Genomic DNA, 22,201 nt, shown 5'->3' on the forward strand with positions numbered 1-22,201 from the left:
CTAGCGGCTATGTCAGCGTAACCCTAACTTTAGTAGGTGAGCTCACGGGGCTCAAACCTGACGATGTTGCTAACACGAACCCTAGCAAGAGCCGTGCTTCGCAGAATCTACCACCGGATCGGAAACGCGACCCACTGAGAAGATCCGGCGAGAAACTCAGTGGGCTGTGTCTGAGAGTTAATTTACTCGTCGAGCCCTTCGTCGCAAGCGATGGGTTCGACGAGAACGGTGACCGGTGCTTGAAGTACCTAAAAGCACCGTTAATGGATCGGGAGGATCCGAGATGACGTGTTTTGGGCGACGTCGACTGCTTTCCATTCTGTCCGCAGGATCGGGAATGTAGTTACCGGCGGCCACGATGAGAGGGTTCTCGTGTCGTGCCGCTTTATCGAAGTGGCGCATGGACGCCGACTGCAGATACTTACTGATGGACTCTAAGTCCAGGTCGTCATGGAGGTCGACATTCTTGACGAACCACGGGGCTCCGACGGCTATCCTGCAAAAACGGGATTGAATGATTTGGAATGATTTCAAGTGTATGCGGGCCGCGTGAGCGAACACTACACTTGCATAGGTCATGACGGGGCGTATGCAAGTTTTATAGAGTGTCACCTTATTTCTAAGGGTTACACTGTTAGATGTTACAAGGCACTTAACATACAAAATTATCAATTAGAAAGTAACACCCTCTGTCTGTTGTTTTTACGTCCGAGCCATTGAATCGATTTTGGTGAAATACGGTATGAAAATAGTTTGAGCCCTGGACAAAAATATAGTTCGAGTAGACAGGGGCTCGGCTGTACTCCTGGCATTGCTGACGTTGACATACAGGGCCTGTTCTCATCTGCCTACAAAGGTAATAAAATAATATATTTTACTTTTATCATACTGCTGACCTCCTACGGACCTCCAACGTGTAGTTCACGCACCTTAGCATAGCAACCAAGCCCTGTGCAGATAGTTATACGTTGTGCCTTGTTTAAAAGAGTTCTTTATACTATAACATTAGAAACAGAAAGCTGACTCTTCACTACAAAGTAAACGGCATTTAATTTAAAACCAAATCTTCCAAGCTTATACGGACACACATACTCATTCATACAAACACACAGTACACTTACATACTTAAAAGATAACATTTTATAGTCTCGCAGAGCCTACTGAGTTTCTCGCCGGATCTTCTCAGTGGGTCGCGTTTCCGATCCGGTGGTAGATTCTGCGAAGCACTGCTCTTGTTAGGGCCAGTGTTAGCAATACTTCTGATTTGAACCCCGTGAGCTCACCTACATGTTAGGGTGAAGCTGAAATAGCCTCTCAAGGCTATCATCATAGACAGGGGTAAAAAAATAGGTCTTTCAACACAAGCTCGTGAATTCTGATCACAACGTAAGCGATCACCTAAAAAAAATCGGGACTGGAGCTATGTAATATAGATTTTTGAACTTAATAAACACTGAGAAATAAACAATTATTATTATTTCAAATTAGCATAGAGCACACCTGATTGTTTATGGTCTTTCGTCATTGGAAAGGACAATGCCCAAAAGTGGGCCAACTTTATGTCAAAACTATTTGTACTTGAAAAACTATGCCTTATTTTTTCACGTTGTTTAGTTTATGTATCAACATTTCTTTCACCCTGGCATTGTTTTACAAAAAAATAAATTGCTTATTTGATAACATCCCAAAACTGAGTGCCATAGTTTTTAAATTCGCCAATAGGCAAGGGGCTTAGCCCATACAGCCTTATAGTAAACCTTTAAGCTGCCAAACGAGAGTCGTCTGTGACTTGAACAACAAATAAATAAAAAATTGCTAATGGTTATAATTCACAGACTTTTTAGTTTATTTTTGTTCAATTCAATATTTATATGTTGTAATAATAATTATTACTTAAAACCATGAACTATTTAATGTTTTTAGACATTAATGATTCCATTAGTAAAAATGTCAATGGCCTACCATTACTCTATTCTTATTATATACTAGCAGACCTCGTAGTGCCTCAATCGATAAATAAAAGACCTAAGTTTTGTATAAAATAAACTTAAAACAAACAAAAGGAATCCGTCCGACGGGGGACACATCAAAGGAAAAACAAAATTGTTATACTTATTTAATTCCGAGCATTTTCATATTTATCTACCTTTTAAACCTTCTCTAGATTTCCACAAATAAATCAAGACCAAAATTAGCCAAATCAGTTCAGCCATTCTCGAGTTTTAGCGAGACTAACGAACAGCAATTCATTTTTAAATATAGAGATGCTTAGAGTTTTGGCAGCAACCCGAGTAAAGCGTCACTTGAAGTTTTATTTTAATGTTTTTTTAATAGTTTATTGTGATGTATAATATATAAATTGGGTGTTGTTTTGTGTATTAAACGTCAATAATTGTTGTTCACGATTATTGAGGCATTGGAATAAAACTGTGGCTAACATAGCAGTGACTTTTTTTTTTCAAGATAAAAAGTCTGCGGAAATTCACGCTCACTCAATGTGCTATTCATCGAGTTGACGTCAAAACTCCCAAAAAGCAATAAAAAGAGATACACCGGCTTTTTATTGACATAAAAATATATAACTACAACAGAATAGGCTGTATAGGCTACGCTCTTTGCCTGCTTATTGGCGAATTTAAAAACAACAACAACAATATCGTTGCCGGCTTCCGGATTTTCATTTCATTTTATTATTATTATGAGGATATAATAAAAATAAAATGTAGGCAAGGGCTTATTTCTAGCAACATTAACCACAATTAACTTATTTAATGCTGGAAATAATGATGCGAGCGATTATTGATTTCGAAGAAAACAACAACTTAATTTTAGCTGCAGAAAAAAATAGATTTCTCTTAAACCTGGGTGAGAATATAAAAATCGTTTTATGAATATGAAACGATATTTCTTTGTCTATCAAATTAAGTTAAAACCAGTATCACGCGACAACTTTTATAGAGGCCCAAACGCCCATAGAAAATGGGCATTGTCCTTTATACCATAATTACCAAAACCAAATTGATTTCAAGCCACTCAAGGCCATTGTTTGTGGCTTTACAAGACTTAGTGAAAGAAACCTTACCTCTGAAACAACATGATTGTGCCAAAACTCAAAGAGCAAAGCTGCTACACATAACCAAGACCCGCCCTCGGCTGTCAATTATATTCATCTTTTCTCATCCGAGCCAAAAATAGAAACCCGTTACGTGAAAAAAAGGCTTCATGACAATAAAACAATTATAATTAAAATTTGTACCTCAAAAAAGAGGAAACCTTTTATAATCTGCCTGCTAATAAAAATTAGTATCACAGTTTGCGGTTTTTATGACTTTAATAGTCCACAATGCGATATAAATAAATACTATAAGATACGTTTATACAGAACTATTTTTATGTTGTAACATACGACATCAATAAGGAAATGACGTACTTTCATTTTATTTTGTTTCACGGCTAGTAATAAACGTTTCAGCCGCACTAATAAAATTGTTTATCACAACATTATTATACAAATCGAAACTCGAAAATGAAACAACGGATGAGTTGTGTTTTATATTTACAATTATTTTTTTTCATACATACAGTTCAACATTTTACAGACTACAGGAGCTCTTTTTAATTCGAGCAACGAACATTACATAAACTAACACGTAAATCTAAACTGTAATAAAAACGACTTAGTGTAATCAATCTACGGGACCGCGCCACGGCGTGGCGGGAAATGAACACCTAGAATCAATAAAACCCCGGTGTCCGTATTACGTTTTCACTAAACGAGAACAGTGGCAGTTTCGGGAAACGACATCGGTACGTGCTCACTTAGGCCATTCCCAGCTTCAGTTTATTCATTAGAAAGGGCGTGTAGGTATTTGGAGCCCTCAAAATGTTTAGGATAAGGAGTTGCAAGCTTCGTTACTAATTAAAACACAATTACACAATCTCAATTGACTTCACTGACTATCTACCCCCTAAGAAGTTAGTACATCTACATTTTACAAACACCTTGTTTTTTTTTCATTGGCAATCATGAACAGGTTTAGGTAATTTAGTAACAGCCTGTGTGGCTTTACACCAGTCAGCGGTCACCACTGACGTCCAGTACGATAAATGTAAATAACTGTCAAACAAACAAAAGAAGTAAAATACTTCAAAAACTATTATTGTAAATTGCCTATTAGTTCGTTATGAATAAAAATAGGTACGTGTATGTGCCTATAAAAGACTAATTCGGCAGATTTTTTATTTATTAGTCGAACACCATGGTGTCAGTTAACAGGAAAAAATGATCGATTTGTCGGTGTCTGTATTCAATTTTATTTGATGGGTTGTTGTCAGTACCCGGGAAATGAATGAGGGTACCAACTTATACAATAAAATGGTCAATGATATCGGCCCGATCTGTGTACATCAACATTATGAAACATCAATATAACAAAACAAACTATTTACACAAATGACTAAGCATTATAATGGAACATTTTAAAATATCGACGCTGTCTCTTCACTATTTACAATATGTTTTCTGCCATATAAGTTTAATCTCAATATTTCAATTTAATTTTATGCACGAATAAATTTATTTTTGTTGTTTGTTAATCAAGACCAAACGTTGATCCAATCATGCATTTTTACAGCAGAAGTTTTAAATTTGTATAATTACGTTTAATAGTCAATGTTGGCAACTTGCAAAAAAGAACACCATGACTATTACAACAATAATCACACGAGGCACCGCATGCATATTTGGTGTTTGTTTTATTCAAATGATATGTTAATTTTACTAAATTCTTCGTGATATGTTAAATGCCAATGTAAAATCAAATATATTCCTTTTTAATTTTTAACGACACGGTCGATATTTTAACTTGCTACGGCTAACACGTGAAGGCCGACGCTATATCGCATGACTAGAACAACTGAGACTAGAACAACGTTTCCCGTGAGTGGGAAGCTCGATCCAACCGGAGCGGTACGTGCACAGGTCGGCTGGCGAGTTCTGTACATTCGCCAACCGCAGCCGCCTCGCCGCCACCGCTGTCGGTCGAAAACTGCTCAACTTCACCATCAGTCGAGTCCGGTTCGTCTTCAGCAAACACAGAGTCCGCGCCTACTGACGCTATTTCACACTCCACAGCATACGATGGTCCCACGCTCCCTACAGACGCCAGAGGCGCAAGCCGTTCACTTGGGCACGGTGAAAGACGACGTTCTTGTAAAGCACAAACTACAGAAGAGCCACGACGCTCTAAATAAGAACTTCCAGAACTTGAACATGTGGCTGAACTGAGACGCCGGTCTCGTGGCCCAGCCGAGGGCCGCCGATCCACGAATCGCAAAGCTGAACCAGGAAGCGAATCACCTCGGAGATTCGACAGTCGACGTGGCGGCGTTAATAAACTACCATATCCTCCACCGTAAGAGGAAAAACGAGCAGTTCGCGGCCAAGGTGGCTCCTCGCCGATTGAAGGTCGCGAGGTTCGGCGAGCTCGTTCCGACAACGCTGCCTCTAGAGCAGCCGTCAACTGTCGCTCTTCTTCAACTGCCTGTTCTTCAGCAACGACGGCTTCTGCCATCTCCACTATCTTCGGGTCGTTCAAAGCTTTAACTGATTTACTCCGGCTTTTATAGACAATCAAAAACACCATTAAAGCGAAAAAGCCGCCTAGTGTTGCGGCTATTCGAACACCGGTCATGACGTCATAAGTGGCGTAGAATTCGATGCGCACCCGATCCCTTTCAGTGGCATGAGAATTTTCGGTAGAGTTTTCAGCGGAATTCGTATCTCGGCCATTCCATCCATCTTGTTGCTCCATCTTGCGGTCAAGCTTTCATCGCCTGTAAAAATAAAACAATGCTGACGCTTAATCAATCGCAAACTTATCTGATTATCACAGGGCTTTTAGAGAGATAAATGACCATCCATTAGTTAGTAAGGGAGTTATCGTGAACCGTGTATGGAAAATAAAATAAATACATTAAATTACGCACGCGACGTCTGACGTACGTGTTATGGTGATAAAAAAAACGCAGTTTATCATAACAGAAAATGATATCGGCCCTAAATAGATGATATTTAATATAGAACAAGAGAGACCGCACAACAATGTTGTCGCCAGGTGACTTCCGTCGCGACGGACTCGACTGCCGACGTAACTGGGGCGCATCGCATAGTATTATCATGACGATATATTTCGATTCTGAACCAGCTAATACCGTTCAACTTGAAATCATACTCGATATTGTGTTTAAATGAACGATTTTTTAACTATATAAATATAAATCTAAAAGCGTATTAATAACTTATTTATTACATTAGTCTCGTTTTATCTAATTACAAAATCGGTTGTTTGTCTGCTGAATTCAAGCAACTGTTTTTGTATAGCTTTATAATAATGTGAACAATATATAAAGGACCGGCTAATATATACGGGGAACTAGACCTAAATCTTTAAGTCGGACATTTTTTTCTTTCGAGAATTATTCATATTTCTCGTCGTCTCAAAGGCTGGTTTCCGTTTTATTAATTCAAACATTCGACTATTAAATAGTCGCGGTAGATAAAACGGTCTATAATAGCATCAAAGAGTAACGAATTTCCATTATTATTTTTTTGTATTACGCATGCCGATATTTCATTCTAATTGTGAATCAAACTGTTGATTTTGAGTTACTATTTTTCTGTTCTAATAATTTTATTAATACATCTAGTGCTTGAATGTGAATGCAAAAATGAAAACCGCTCGAATTAAGAGATGAAGTGGTAAAAGCCCAGATGTTGTAAGCTAATTACATACGTTCCTATCCTATAAACTGCTGGAGTCATGGTCCAGACGGCTGGCTGATCCTTCGGCCGGTCGTAGGACCGTCGAGGCGATTCGCCCGGTCCTTGTGGATTGGGTGAATCGTGACAGAGGACGCCTCACTTTCCGGCTCACGCAGGTGCTCACTGGGCATGGTTGCTTCGGTGAGTTCCTGCACCGGATCGGAGCCGAGCCGACGGCAGAGTGCCACCATTGTGGTTGCGACTTGGACACGGCGGAGCACACGCTCGTTGCCTGCCCCGCATGGGAGGGGCGGCGCCGTGTCCTCGTCGCAAAAACAGGAAACGACTTGTCGTTGCCAAGTGTCGTGGCATCGATGCTCGGCGACGACGAGTCGTGGAAGGCGATGCTCGACTTCTGCGAGTGCACCATCTCGCAGAAGGAGGCGGCGGGGCGCGTGAGAGACGCACAATCCCGCCGCCGTCGAGCGGGGGCCAGGGAGGCGGATCTCGCCCAAGCCCTGGCCCTCTAAGTGTTTCGGGTCCCCCTCACATGTCGGTCTGGGGACCGGCGAGGGGGGCCTAAGAAGACGACGTGCAAGCTGCTCTGCACGCGTTTTACGCAAGAGCATCCGGGTGATGGAAGGCCGGCTATCCTCGACTCACGCTGGTTCTGGTCCAGCGGGGTATTCCGTAGGATAGCTCACTCTAACCGGCGCCATCTAGGCGGGCTTCGGATAGCCTGCCGACCGAGAGGGCTGGTGGTCGTGGCGCCGACGACCGCCGGTCCGGCGTCCCGAGGGGGAGGGTGATGGGAGAGATGTGCTCCGCACTAAACGCTTCACTTTCCCCCCTCTGCCTCTTCATGAGTTCTGTCTCATGCGAGGTTTGGACGTTGGTTGTTGAGCGACAGGAGGTTTTAGTCAGTTCGACTCTGACATGCCCCGCCCTCCATCCCCAGTGGAGGGCGGAAGTCCGGCGATTTCCTCCTGACAAAAAAAAAAAAAAAAATCCTATAAACTAGAATTCAGTGATACCACAAAACAAATTTGCTACACATTCCAAAATGTTCTCTTGAAACCAGAGCGCATGATTGCTTCGCAGCAGATATACACAGATGGTGGTAACCAAACTTGAAACTTGAAGACTTACGACCACAATACCACCAGTTACAATACATTACTTAATACCAACTTTTGTCGGTTTTTTCTAGAAGTTGCCGTTACGCCAGCTCGGCTTCTGAAGCTATTATTACTATTAATACTACCGCCATGCGTAGTGGTACCTTGAAGGAGGTATCTGTCTATACGAACATATTATATAGGTACCATAACTCTCACATAGTATTTCTGTTGTAAATTATGTGTTTCGGTTGAAGGATAGAATGGCCGTTGGACTATTGTGTAATTCAGACTTCAATCCTACGTCTCAAGGTGAACAGCGGTATCCACGTCCATGCCCTCCGGCGCTCCGTTATTATCAGACAAACTGTGATTTGTTCTGCCCATCTTAGCTAATAAATAAGACGTATTAAATTTTATTAAAAGAAATTTTATGTTAGTCATGCAAATTACCACAATTTAATACTTCCTACACTAGTCTAGTAGATTACGCCTATGTAATGGCTGGTATTCGTATTATAGGTAAATATAAATAAATTATTTGAAGTAATAAATGCACAATATTTCTTCATAGGGCGCAGTTTTTTTTATATAGTATTTGTTGAATATTACTTCTTTAACTCGTACATAATTAATCATTTATTTAAGATAGGATATTGAAATAATTTCCATGAGAATATTTTACACGAATCGTGAGGTATGTGGCCGTTCCATAATTAATTTTCAATGTAGGCATTGCTCTAAATTACGGGCTTGATCGATATATGCGCTCCTCAACACACAATGAAACTAAATATAGCAACGCAGGTGGAGTACCCGGTCACTGATTAAGGCGAAACAGTACAAATAATTGGCTGCATAAGATATTTTAACGTATAAAAAACAATGAGTCATAATAAACTCTTTTATGCTTCATTTTGTACTCACAATATACTAACCTTATTGTCTTATCTGTAGTAAAAGACTAAACGACTTCGTGCAACATAAAAATTACATAAATAAGGCATTCGAATCAAATAATACCTACTTTAATACTATAAAATCTACTTACACACCATTTTACGGGAACAGCGAGTTTAAATGATGTGTTTTAATGTTTCATGGACTTTTCCGATGCGCAGAGGTACAGTATTGTGTAAAAATAGCGATATTGTCTCGAAAACATGGCTTGACGGTAATAACATGTTCGTTATAGTTCAATTATATTATCTCGCGAACGTACGAAATGGAGGATATTTGTTATTGTGTTTCGTAGATGTATTCCATTGAAAGTTTAATAGCATAGAATCGAAATACAAATAAATACCAATATATTTACTTCATAGTAAATCATTATGTGTTTATACTACGTTCGTGTAATATGGAATAATGTAAAATCGTATTATTTTAACTCAGCGCTGCAGTAATAAGATTAGTCAAAATTAGGTTTCTGAAGTCGATACTATGAAAAGGTTTTGGCAACAGAACGAGAAAATATTAAAATACTGCACGCCACAGTGTGATGAAGTTGAGAATTGTGAGTCATGGCGGAGTTCTTCGTCCTAGATATATGCATCAACAGGCATGCATCAGTTTTGATCAACAAATACATTTAAATTTGTAACAAAATGAGAAAAATATCGCATGCCGATCGTAAAAGATCACTACGTTTTTTTACAGACGTACCGATAATAGTCAGTGGTTACCGCCGCCGTTAGAAAACCGGTAATACCCGGATAATGATAGCTCATTTATGTTCGGTATCGCGGTACGAACATTTTTATTTTATTTAAGAAGCCTGCGTAAACAAACAACTATCAAATACTTTGTCCATTGGGATTTGTTTTTGTCAATCCTATTGCCCGCTACTTCTCGTCTCCAAAAATCTAGGGCATGAATTTTGTCATAGCGTTTGGAGATAGAAGCCAATAGACACCTTTGTTCGAGTACCTATTGCCTAGGATATTCATTCCTATTCTTACTATGCCGTCACTTGGAAAATGTGCGAGGCAGTAACCGCATCTGCCATGTAATCGATCTAATCATTACCATTTTACTGCCGCTTGAAATCGAATAATAAAACGCAAAAAGGAAAAATAACCTACGCTCAGTTTTTTACGCTTCTGTAATTGAATTTTCAGCGCTATTCATAGAGAAATGAGTAATTAAACACAGAAGTTGCTCAAATTCTGTGTACCGTGCCGTAGGCAGCGGCTTGGCTCTGGCCCTGGCATTACTGAAGTCCATGGGCGACGATAACCACTCACCATCAAGTGGACAGTATACTCGTCTGCCTACAAGGGCAAAAAAAACATATTTTTTTTAGGTCAAAAGATAAACATCTAATCTTCGGTCTTCTTCTAAACTAATCTTCGGCCTTTCTTTTAAATGTAAATATAATAATGAACTTACTTAACTATGCTTTAAATAAAACCTTAACGATAGTTTTGTGAATTCTTCAATATAATACTATTTCATTTATCAAGATTGACAAAATAATTTACAGTAGAACATTAAAATAGATAATGTTAAAACATCGATAACTGGAACTCAAATGACAATCAATCTCAGCATAAATATAGCGAATAAAAAAAAAACCCACTAAAACAATAGTTAAGTAACAGAAGTAGAACTTTTGCGTGCATTAATTAATTCATTCCTGAATAAATGAAACAGCAAAAATGACAAGGAATTACGGGTTTACTTATTGTTTGACTGAAAGCATTAGAAGCCGGCGAATATTTCTCTAAAAATGTTTCCAATAAAGCACATAGCAAATGCAAATAGCAATGGAGCGATAAGGTAAGCCCCGAATGACACTTTCAAAGGGAATTTATCGAGAATGGATTGAGACTCAACAAAATTATTCATGACCTTATTCAGAAAACATAGTACCTAAAATACTACATCGATCTCTTTACTCATCTTTTGCATTTTTAACACGCTTTTCTTATTTTGGTACTGTGTGTATATATGTTTTTTATTTTTTTATTGCTTAGATGGGTGGACGAGCTCACAGCCCTCCTGGTGTTAAGTGGTTACTGGAGCCCATAAACATTTACAACGTAAATGCCGCCACCCACCTTGAGATATGAGTTCTGAGGTCTCAGCATAATTACAACGGCTGCCCCACCCTTCAAACCGAAATGCATTATTGCTTCTCGGCAGAAATAGGCAGGGTGGTGTTACCTACCCGTGCGGACTCATAAGAGGTCCCACCATCTACTACTACTTTGAACATCATTTTTGCAGACTTCAAACCTTAAAAATACGCACACGCATCGAGGACCGATGGCAATACAATAATTTTATAACTGTGGTGTGGTTTTTTTATCATTAAACTATACATGTACATATTATGTAATCTTAAATTGTCAGTATACGACATGTCGCACCTTTAGAATTGAAGTGGCTTAATCCGAAATTCTTGTTTTTTGGTAAACGCCAAAAATATAATTGAAGAATTGTAATTTTTCAGTTTCGTCTTTAATACTTTAAGCTTTAAAGCGCATACCTTAAAGTTTATCATATTCGCTTGATTTAAAAGGGACGGAAAGTGTACTTTGTTCTTTTCTAACAAAAATTTTAATTTCATTGTTAATTTAAAAAATTTTGTTTTACAAACTGATAGTATACATGTTTATAAGTGGTTTAAAGTATGAAAATAATTTTCTTAAAAAAATTAATTAAGTCACGTCAATTCTACAAATGCGATGTTATACGAATTTGTGTCCTTTTAATGATGATATTATTTATTTTGTAAGTAGGTCTAAAGTTGTAAGCAGTAGTCTAAATTCCTACTTCCTAACTTCCAACATGGGTGAACTATAGCATTAGCGTAGTAGAAATATTTGTAAGCTGCGAACCATTTTTAAATATGAAAACTAAAGCCCTATTCGCAGCATATGTAATTGTATCTTAGGTACTTAAAGAAATTCAACTTAGTGTCAAATTTAAGTCTTAAATTACGAATCTGCGAACCTTAGTTTAGGAACTTCCCTGCAGTATGTTATTGTGTTGAAATAATTTTGCGCTCTGATGTGAATCTTTATCTAATATATAAAATTCTCGTGTCACAGTTTTCGTTGCCATACTCCTCCGAAACGGCTAGACCGATTTTAATGAAATTTTTTGTGCTTATCCGGTATCTATGAGAATCGGCCAACATCTATTTTTCATCCCCCTAAATGTTAGGGGTAGTCCACCCCTAAATTTTTATTTTTATTTTTTAGACAAAATTTTTTGTTTTTATTTTTTTATGATACAGCATACAAAAATACATACAACCCTAAATTTTCACCCCTCTACGATCAACCCTTATTTTTTATTTGTTAATTAAAAACTAAATTTTTTTGCAAGAATTTTGTTTTTATTTTGTCATGACTTAGAATAAAAAATTTCATATTACTCTGAAATTTTCACCCTCTACGATCAACCCCTATTTTTTATTTGTTAATTATAAATTTTAAATTTTTTGGCAAGATTTTATTTTTTATTTTGTCATGACTTAAAATAAAAAAAAATATATTACTCTCAATTTTCACTCTTATACGATCAACCCCTATTTTTCCATCCCGATTTTTATTTTTTTTATTCTATGCACAGATCCGCAATAAGGTTGCAAGATGGCAATCAAGTATTATAATTATTGTAGTATGATAAATTGTTATTCAGAGTTTATAATTTCAAGTTCCTTTAATTATGATTTTTTTTAAATTCAATTTGATCTCCTGCCCTCGCCGGTCGACTACTGATCAACTATCAATCGATCAGTTATCCCCGCCAGGTGTCACCACTCATCCAGCAAACATCACGTAGTAGGGATGAGGACGAAGCCGGTCTCCTGTCTTACTCACTATATTTTTCAGCCATGTTTCTTTGGTTTTATTTGTGTATCAATAGTATGTTCAGTAGGTCTGAGAATCGGCTACTATCTATATTTCATAAGTGATAAGGGTTGTTCACCCCAAACATTTATTTTTTTTATTTTTTATTTTTCTTATAATGAGGTATAGTCCCCAGCGCGTAACTTGGCAAGAGTCGCTAGATGCGCAGAAGTCGTTTTTTAGGTCTCTTTGGTTGTCAAGCGGGACGCGGGGAAAGACGTAGCACCGTTCCGAGCGCGCGATTGGTGAGTCAGTCGACTCTCCCCTCCCGCACCATGTCCCGGTTCGCTCGCATGTTCGCTCGCATGTTCGCTCCCGGTTACACATGTGCCTACTAAAGTTGTAGGAACCCTTTGTTTATATTGAGTTTTTGTTACGAGTTGTTATTATTATTTTAAATTTAGTTTTTGTTACGAGTGTTATTGTTTTAAATTTGTTTGCAATGGCAGGACCAAATACCAATGACCATAATTATAGTCGATTCAGTCACTGAGCGTTTTATTATTTACCAACTCCTTCCACTTTTTTTTTTTTTTTTTTTACCCTACCTATGCTGATAGCCTTGAGAGGCTATTTCAGCTTCACCCTAACGTTAGTAGGTGAGCTCGCGGGGCTCAACCGGAGAGTTGCTAACACTGACCCTAGCAAGAGCAGTGCTTCGCAGAATCTACCACCGGATCGGAAACGCGACCCACTGAGAAGATCCGGCGAGAAACTCAGTGGGCTGTGTCTATGGGTTAGTTCGCTCGTCGAGCCCTTCGTCGCAAGCGACGGGTTCGACGAGGACGGTGACCGGTGCTTGTGGTGCCTAAAAGCACCGTTAATGGATCAGGAGGATCCGTAATGACGTGCTTTGGGCGACGTCGACGGTTTACCATTCGGTCTACTGGGTCGGGTATGTAATTTCCAGCGGCTACGATGAGAGGGTTCTCATGTCGTGCCGCCTTCTCAAAATGGCGCAGCGATGCCGACTGTAGATACTTACTAAAAGAGTCGAGCTCCAGGTCGTCGTGGAGATCCACATTCCTAAGGAACCAAGGCGCTCCGACGGCTATCCTGCAGAATCGTGATTGAATAACCTGAAGGGATTTCAAGTTGGTGCGGGCTGCGTGAGCGAACACTACGCTTGCATACGTCATGACGGGGCGTATACAAGTTTTGTAGAGAGTTACCTTATTACGGAGGGACAGTTTGCTTCGACTACAAAGCATTGGATAGAGTCGTCCTAGAATAAACGCGGCGCGGTCGCGTACCGTTTTTATATGGGGACGGAATGTCATCCCTCTGTCGAGGGTGACGCCTAGATATTTGACCTTCGAGACCCACGGAATGGGCTGGCCAAAGAGAGTGATGGGACTAACGGCGGAGGTGTTTGCGCGCCTACTACGGAGTGGGATGCTCGAAGTGATGTTCGGAGGGCGACCCCTTTTGAAGAGCACCGCTGCGCTTTTCGTGGGGTTGATGTCTATTCGCCACTTCCGGAACCACTGTCCCAGGGTGGCTACTGCGATCTGGAGTCGCCGATGAAGCAGCGACATCTTCCTACACGAGTAGTAGATAGCCGTGTCATCGGCGAAGAGCGCTAGATGGGTCTCCGGAGACCGGGGTATATCATTGATATACAAACTAAATAATAACGGGGAGAGCGCGGAGCCTTGCGGGACTCCGGCGGTCAGTTGACGGGGACGAGAACGAGTTCCCTCTACTCGATATCGAAACGAACGGTTCGACAAGAAGTCTCGTATGATGAGCACGAGTCTGTCTGGCACTCCCATGTTGTACAGTTTATAAATTAAACCGTTGTGCCAGACTTTGTCGAACGCCTTCGCGATGTCGAAGAAGAGGGCGCCGGTCGGGATTTGTTTACGCCTATTTAGTCCTATCAGAATGTGCTCCGTGAGGCGGTGCACTTGTTGTACGCACGAGTGTTTTGAGCGGAATCCGAACTGTTCGTCTATGAGAATTTTGTTCGCGGTAACAAAATCCCAGAGGCGTTTCCTAAGGAGCCGTTCGTAAATTTTTCCTATCGTCGAGAGGAGACTAATCGGACGGTAACTAGAAGTTTCGTTTGTCGGTTTGCCCGGCTTATGTATACCGATAACGTCCGCTTCTTTCCACACCGCGGGAAAGATGCAGTGCGTCATAGCGGCATTTAAAATTGTAGCCAACATTGCTATCAGTTGGACTGGCAAGAGTTTAAGCGCGCGGTTGTGGATGCCGTCGGAGCCGGGTGCCTTCCTAGGTTGTAGGTTGTGGATCGCGTCTCTAACTTCGTCAGTGGTAATGGGGGGTAACGCGTCCGAGGGCGGCAGGGAAGCTCTGCGCTCGACCTCCCTGTCGACTAACTCGGTGTGTTCGGGGTCCGCGTGTTGAGTGCTGGTGGTGCACTGCTGTTGCAGTGCATCGGCCAGCAGCTCAGCCTTGTCATCGTCATCGAATGCCGGTGGTTGACCTGAAGGGCGTACGAGGGGAGGCATAGTAGCGGTAGTTTCGGATTTGAGAGTCCTAGCTAGTCGCCAGTATGCTTGGTGGGAGGGCGCGAGTTGTTCTAAATAACTATGCCAATTATCGTTACGCGCGTCGCTTAAGCGGGAGTGGACTTCGCGTTGTAGGCGACGCATCCGAATCCGGTTTGAATGCGTGGGAAGACGATCGTAGGCCCGGATTGCCGCGTTCCTAACTCTTAAGAGATTCCTAAGATCGGGGGACAGTCTGATGCGGTGGAAGCTGTCCTCCACATCGACTTCTTTAGAAGATCTAATGATCGCGGAAGATATGTGATCGGTAATGATGTTTATGGATTCGACGGTGTCCTCGGGGGATAGATTCGAATCCGGGCCGTAAGGGAGGATTGGCGGAGCGGTGTCGGCTAGGCACGTGCCCAGCTTATTCCAATCCACCATGGTCCTCGTAACAGTGACTGGGTTGTGGGGGCGACCGAGCTGCATAACGACAGGTCGGTGGTCTGAGTCGAGCTCTGACATTGCTTCGATGGAACGCAAGCGCAGAGTTACGTTCCTAAGCAATGCCAGGTCTATAGTGCTCGGACGGAGCGCGATGTTATACGGATAACATGTTGGAGTTGGGGGACCGACTATTTCAAAGGTGAGGTCGTCTATAAACGCGTCGAGACGCCTACCGTTAACGTTAGTACGATGGCAGTTCCACCTAGTGTGGTGGCAATTTAAATCGCCTGCCAGGATGACGGAGTCTCCCATGCCGAACAGTGACTCGATGTCACTGCTCAGAAGGGGCTTGTCCGGGGGGAGATAAACGGATGCGATGACGATCGGCTGGTGTCCCGTCAGCGAGATACGGCACACTGACGCCTCGATATGTGAGAGCGAGGGAGTATCGAGCGGGACAACGTGCAGGGCCCGCCTATAGTAAATGGCAGTCCCGCCTTTGGAGGCGGTGAGTCTGTCATTCCTAACCATAACGTAATTCGCGACTTTCGGGTCGCGACGCGAGGGCTTCAGACAGGTTTCCTGCACTAATAGAATATCTACAAGATTATCGCGGAGGAATTCGAAAATTTGATCGCGTTGCCGCGCGAGTCCGTTAGCATTGTAGAATGCTAACGTAAGGGAATACGGTTTTTCTCTACCTTTTTGCGCCATTGATTACCGGTAAAGATTTTATAACGTACGCGACACGGACTCATAAACGTCCATGTGATCGAACGCGGCCGCGAGCCGCTGTTCGGGGGTTGTCGACCTACGGATAGCGTCAGCGAACGATCGCAGACGGTCGAAGTTCACCGCGGTGACGAAGTCGCGCACGAGCGCGAAGTCGTTGGCGGCAGAGGGTTGCGGGGGACGGAACGCGGGCGCGGGGCGAGGTGCGAGCAGGGGCTGAGGCGCGGGGCGTGTCGCGAGCGGGGGCGGGGGTGCGGTTTGCGTTCCCGCCTTCGTATACGGCAGCGGCTTTTTCCACGCTGAAACCGTGGGAACTGCAGCCGGCACGAAGGCAGGTTTCGGCACTGAGGGTGCCGAAGTCTTTGGGCCGACGGTTCGCGGAGCTGGGTGGGTTGGGCGTTTTCGCGGAGCCCTGGGACATCCACGGTAGTTCGCGGGGTGCCCTTGCTTAAGGCATAGGACACAGCTGGGAGGTTCGGTCGCGGTTTCCCTATCTCTAACGCAATCTAACGTAGCGTGATCGCCGAGGCATTTCACGCAGCGGGGGCGCGCGTGGCAATTACGCGCCGAGTGGCCATAGAGTTGGCACCTGTAGCACTGCCCGGGAGTGCCACGCTTATGGGGGGCTTCGATCGATATCCCGGATAGGCCGCAAATTGTCGTGAGACATGCGATCTTCTTTTTGGCCTCCGGGGTGGGTTCTAACGCCACGAGTATCATATTATAGGGCTGTTTGCCCCGCCCGCTGTGCATCCGGTGCACACTAACTATCGGGAGGGCCTGAGCGGTCAGATCCTCCTTAATGTAGTCTATTTCTAGCTCCTTAGGGACTCCGCGTATTACTACGCGGAGCTCGCGGTCCTCCTGAAGAGCATAGGTGTGGAAACCTATGTCTCCTTCCACCAGCTCAGGTCCTACCATAAATTTAATCCAAGGGGTAGCACTATTAGAAAATGATAGTGACTACGGCGACACATAATTTTTAATATTAAGTATATTTTGTTAAATAAACTTTTTAACTTTTAATTGTATTTTATTTATAACACCTAATACACTTCACGAATTCCTCTCTTTTCTTTAACTTTCTTCTAAACACACAGGCTTAAAAATAAATTATGGCAAATAAAAAATTTAATAAAATAAAATTAACATATATACGGGCCATAAAAGTGACCATTTTTTTGTTGCAATGTACACTATGCGTGACATTACCCCCACTACACCAAAACCTTGCCAACTTACGTGCCGCTTACTATATTATGTGGTTGAATGAGGTTTTTGAGAATTTTATATATTAGACTATAATTTCCCTAGAAATCTTATTTAAGGCAACACAACGTTTGCCGGGTCAGCTAGTATGTATGTATATTTCTTCTGTGCTTGTGTGTGTTTGTCATTGAACTGCTCCTAAACGGCTGGACCGATTTGAATGTTTTTTATATGCGTTTGGGTGGCTCCCTGGATGGTTTAGGTTCACAAATCAGCCCGGCAGAGGGCGCAGTCAGTATCTAGGTTATTTATCTTTCCTAGAAATAATTTATACGGCAAAACAAACTTTGCCGGGCCAGCTAGTTTTGTATGTAAATATTTCGAAATATTTAACTGCGTCCTACGAATCAAACAGTAATCAACCAATCTATAAATATAATATAGCGGTATTTGTTTGAATCATAACACGCATTATTCCAGCAATAGGTAACAAAAGATTAAAAAAATTTTCAAGATTCAACATACAAATTCTTTTGTAGTAAACATTGAGTTAGTTAATTTTAATGATTGGTTGTATTTTTATTTTTATTTATTCACACGTCTGCCTGTTTCTCTCAATAATTTACTCGGTTCCACCATTTACAGAAGCAACCTTGGCTAAAAGTATTGAGTGCCCTACAAATTTGGCATGTGCACGTAAACTATCGCACAATACCCACCCAGTTGTTGAAGTGTTTTACTTTTTTAATTTAAGCGCATGAGAAGTTTAAAAAAAATACCAGCTTGCGATTTAGTCAATTAATTTTCCTAAAAACTACATTATTTTAATTGCTTAAATGGGTGGACGAGCTCACAGCCCACCCGGTGTTAAGTGGTTACTAGAGCCCAAAGACATCTACAACGTAAGTGCGCCACCCACCTTGAGATATAAGTTCTAAGGCCTTAGTATAGTTACAACGGTCGCCCTACCCTTCAGACTGAAACGCATTACTGCTTCACGGCAGAAATAGGCAGGGCGGTGGTACCTATCCGCGCGGACTCACAAGAGGTCCTACCACTAGTCAAATATACTATAAATATAGTCCAATATCGGACTTTGTGCTTCGCTGCGTGGTTGCTGAATTTATTTCGGAGTGAGTACTCCGCCCATAAAACATGAAGGAGACGGCATAGGTGTCTTTGGCTGCATAGGTTCTAGAATCAGTAGAACATTCATCAATGAAGGAAGGAAAATTATACAAATAAGAATAAGAAAAAACAAAAGAAAAAAGCTAACTCATCAGGGCAGAAAAACTGTGCCGTATTTGAAACTGCAGAAATATTAAAATGAAGATAGTCACGGCACCATTTAAGTTTAAATATAGCGACAATTATTTCATTCTTATTGCTCTATATATAATTTTAAGATGTAACCAAGAATATTCATTCTGAATATAGAACTAATCAATCTCCAATAACTACTTTGTTTAGTATTTAATATTCTTATAGTAATTGATTATGCATTATGCAAATTTAAACTTCTTTTCACACATTGAACTCCACATAAAAAAATCTAGTATTTTCATTCCGGCCACAGTGCTCCTGGTGAGCCTTATCTTACTGAGCCATTCAGGCCATGAGGGTCACCCATGAGCCATGTGAGGGTTCCAATGTAAACACTTTACAAGCCACAGATTGTAACTAGCAAACAAAACACACATGGAAGTGAGGCATATGGCCCTTTAGCTGAACCAAACGGTGGTTTTCAAATCCAATAGAAACTTGTAGTTTTTATCAAGGTTACAATAGCATTTTAAAATATCTTAAAAACTAGAAGGTAAATTTCAATGCAAAATATCACATTTTATAAAATCTTAAATGAAAATCTCAAGTTGATAAAAATTACTGATTCCCTGATTTTGGCTTGGCCCGAATGGTATAGTAAGCTAAGCCCACCAGTGGGTTGCAAAACCTTTAACGTGTTAAATATCAACTATTTATTTATTTATAAGAATTTTATGTTGTGTAAGGGTAAGATTTAATTACAAATTAAATGATCTCATTCTCATATGAAAAAAAGCAAAGCTAAGATTTTTTCCACTTCATGGGAACCAGACAAAGGAAAGTGCTCATAAACTTTCGTTTTATTCCCATTTGCAGACAACAGCAGATATACAAAGTTAACACACAGCCAAGCTGCTATGTACTATGCTGAAGTCTCTTCCACAACCGACTTTGAAGAAAAATATTCCTTTACATAAAAGCTCAGTGGTAAGGAGTTTATTCCAGTCATATATGACAAAAATAATCTATAGGAACATAACTTCTAGGCAGTAGGGATGAATTCTGTTCTCCATCTAGAATATACAGTACAAAAACACAAAGAGCACCATATCTCACAAACCTAAAATGTCTAATCTGCCATGACACATACACAAGCGTGATCCTTTGCTTAGTAAAGTACAAGTGTTTTTGTATGGGCTAAGGAGTACCAATTACCTTAATCAAGGAATCCCAACAGTCAAAAGCTAACTTAGTTTTACCTTCCAGATGACTGAATTGCAACCACTATAAAAAATAACTTAAAACTAAAATTAACTAAAAAATTAAATATTGAATTAAAAGCTTAGTTGATTTATGATGTTCAACAAGAATTACAATAAGCAGATCTACAATTAATACAAAGATCCTAAAAAACATAATGATTTTTCAATTCCATATTGGACACTCCTTTGTATTAATACAGTGAAAACTTTATAAAATTTATACAATAGAAAATTAAAAATTCAAACTTGTTTTATCATAAATTTAGAGTGTTTCAATTATTTCGTTAATAAATCTTAATATTCCGAAATGAAGCGAATTTACTGCCAACAAATTTCAAGGGCTTGTTTACTACTACAACTTGATTCTATGAATTATATTTGCACAATACTTTAAACTGAAAGATGAATAAGGTTCTTAAAATATATTTACCATTAGTCCAGCATGATCCGTAGCCCGCAGGATTCAACGAACGACGAGAGTTAAGACGATTTATTATGTACATGTCCTTGGTAAACTGTTGTTATAAAACAAACTCCCAAACATTGAGAAACTTTCACTGTACTAACGTTACATCGTTTACGCACTAAAACCAAAAAACTATGATCTATACCAGAATCTTGAATTTTGCGGATCAGTGAATTTGACACTTATTGTGCGCACGATATTCGGGATTTTATTTGAATTAAATTATGTATTTATAATGCTTATTTATTTTTTATTACATTGATACTAAGAATAAATTCGCAACTATTATTTGTAAAAATTATATTCGGAAATTTTCACAAAACCTGCATGCTCCTTCGGATTATTTGATGCCTAATCTCGGATTCTCGGATAATCTAAAGCAGAATCCTTTCTTTGGCAGAATTTAAATTCAAGTGACACTGTCACTTCCATGATCGCTTATTCCACTTGAAAGAGCAAGGGGAATTTATGGAAGTGACGAACTTTGGACATTTGGATTGAAATATTTTAAGCTACAAAGAAAATTGTATTGAACGGTATTTAGAGTATAGAGTACATATTTTATAGCATGTACTCGATACAAACTTTACATTAAAAATATTTATACCACTTTTTTACTGCGGGCGTGTGTTTTCCTCTAACTTTATATCCCCTTATCCTAGACAAACTGGAAAGGCCTTTAGAACACCAGTAATCCTTCCATCCTGAAGAACACTGACATCCTAATTAATTCGCAAAAGGGAATGCAGTTAACTTTTGTGATTCAACTATACAGTAAAATGGTGAGAACGTATTTCAGCGAACTTATAGGAAAAACCTGAAATGTCGTGTCATTAAACTAATTCATTTACACGTAAATATGGACTCATTTACTATATTTCCAATATTAAAGAATCAAGCTAAGTTGCCTTACGAAAATCAATTCAGTGGCTACATTACATGAATCATTGTGTCTGACTCTAATAAGCTCAGCCATACCTTATTGATGAATTTCCTAATTTATATCAGACTTAATTTGACAGATAAAACACACGTTCTGGGATCCGAATGCAAGTAAAGCCTCGTATGCAAGACTATGCAACCCTCCAGATTCATAATTGCAATGTTCATGTGATATTGGCAGGCCCCCATTGTTCTTCTTCTTTGTCTTCATATTATCCAACTAAGTGGAGTCAGCACTGCAAATTTTTCTATTTCATTCTCCTCTATCAGCCGACATCTCAACACTCACTCCTCTTTCTCTCATATTATCATTCATACACTCTGTCCATGTCTTCTTCTTCGAATAAAGGCGCCACGGTAGCGGACTGATTATATAAGTGGGCGAAATATCATTGATGCATCCCAAGTGACTCCCAGGTACTTGATCTTCCTGGCTCAGAGTATTGTTTGTCAGAAGAGGTGATCCGGGGTCTGAGATTTCTCCTCCTAATACGGGAGGAAATAAGCGTTAAATTTTCCCTCGGAAATAGCACCGCTGTATTTTTCGCTGGGTATGGTTTCTCTGCGCGGTTGATCCTAATATTTGCTGCTCGACTCGTTCCTCAAAAAATGTCGGACAGGCAGCCAACAACATTATTTAACTAGGGTTTCGATTTTTACTTTTGAATACCAGAG

The 22,201-nt window shown here is 40.4% G+C and overlaps 1 protein-coding gene across 1 annotated transcript; it reads right to left on the reverse strand.

Moving 5' to 3' along the window:
- Positions 1-3,539: 3,539 nt before the first annotated feature.
- On the reverse strand, positions 3,540-21,003 carry LOC101740546 (uncharacterized). Its single transcript, XM_004927959.5, has 2 exons — positions 20,549-21,003; positions 3,540-5,835 (listed from the first exon to the last, which is right to left on the reverse strand). Exon 2 carries the CDS (start codon positions 5,811-5,813, stop codon positions 4,923-4,925), a length of 891 nt encoding a protein of 296 aa, XP_004928016.1. The 5' UTR covers positions 5,814-5,835; positions 20,549-21,003; the 3' UTR covers positions 3,540-4,922.
- Positions 21,004-22,201: the final 1,198 nt, after the last annotated feature.

This window comes from Bombyx mori, chromosome 13 (genome assembly GCF_030269925.1).
Source record: "Bombyx mori chromosome 13, ASM3026992v2".
In the NCBI taxonomy this organism is placed as follows: domain Eukaryota; kingdom Metazoa; phylum Arthropoda; class Insecta; order Lepidoptera; family Bombycidae; genus Bombyx; species Bombyx mori.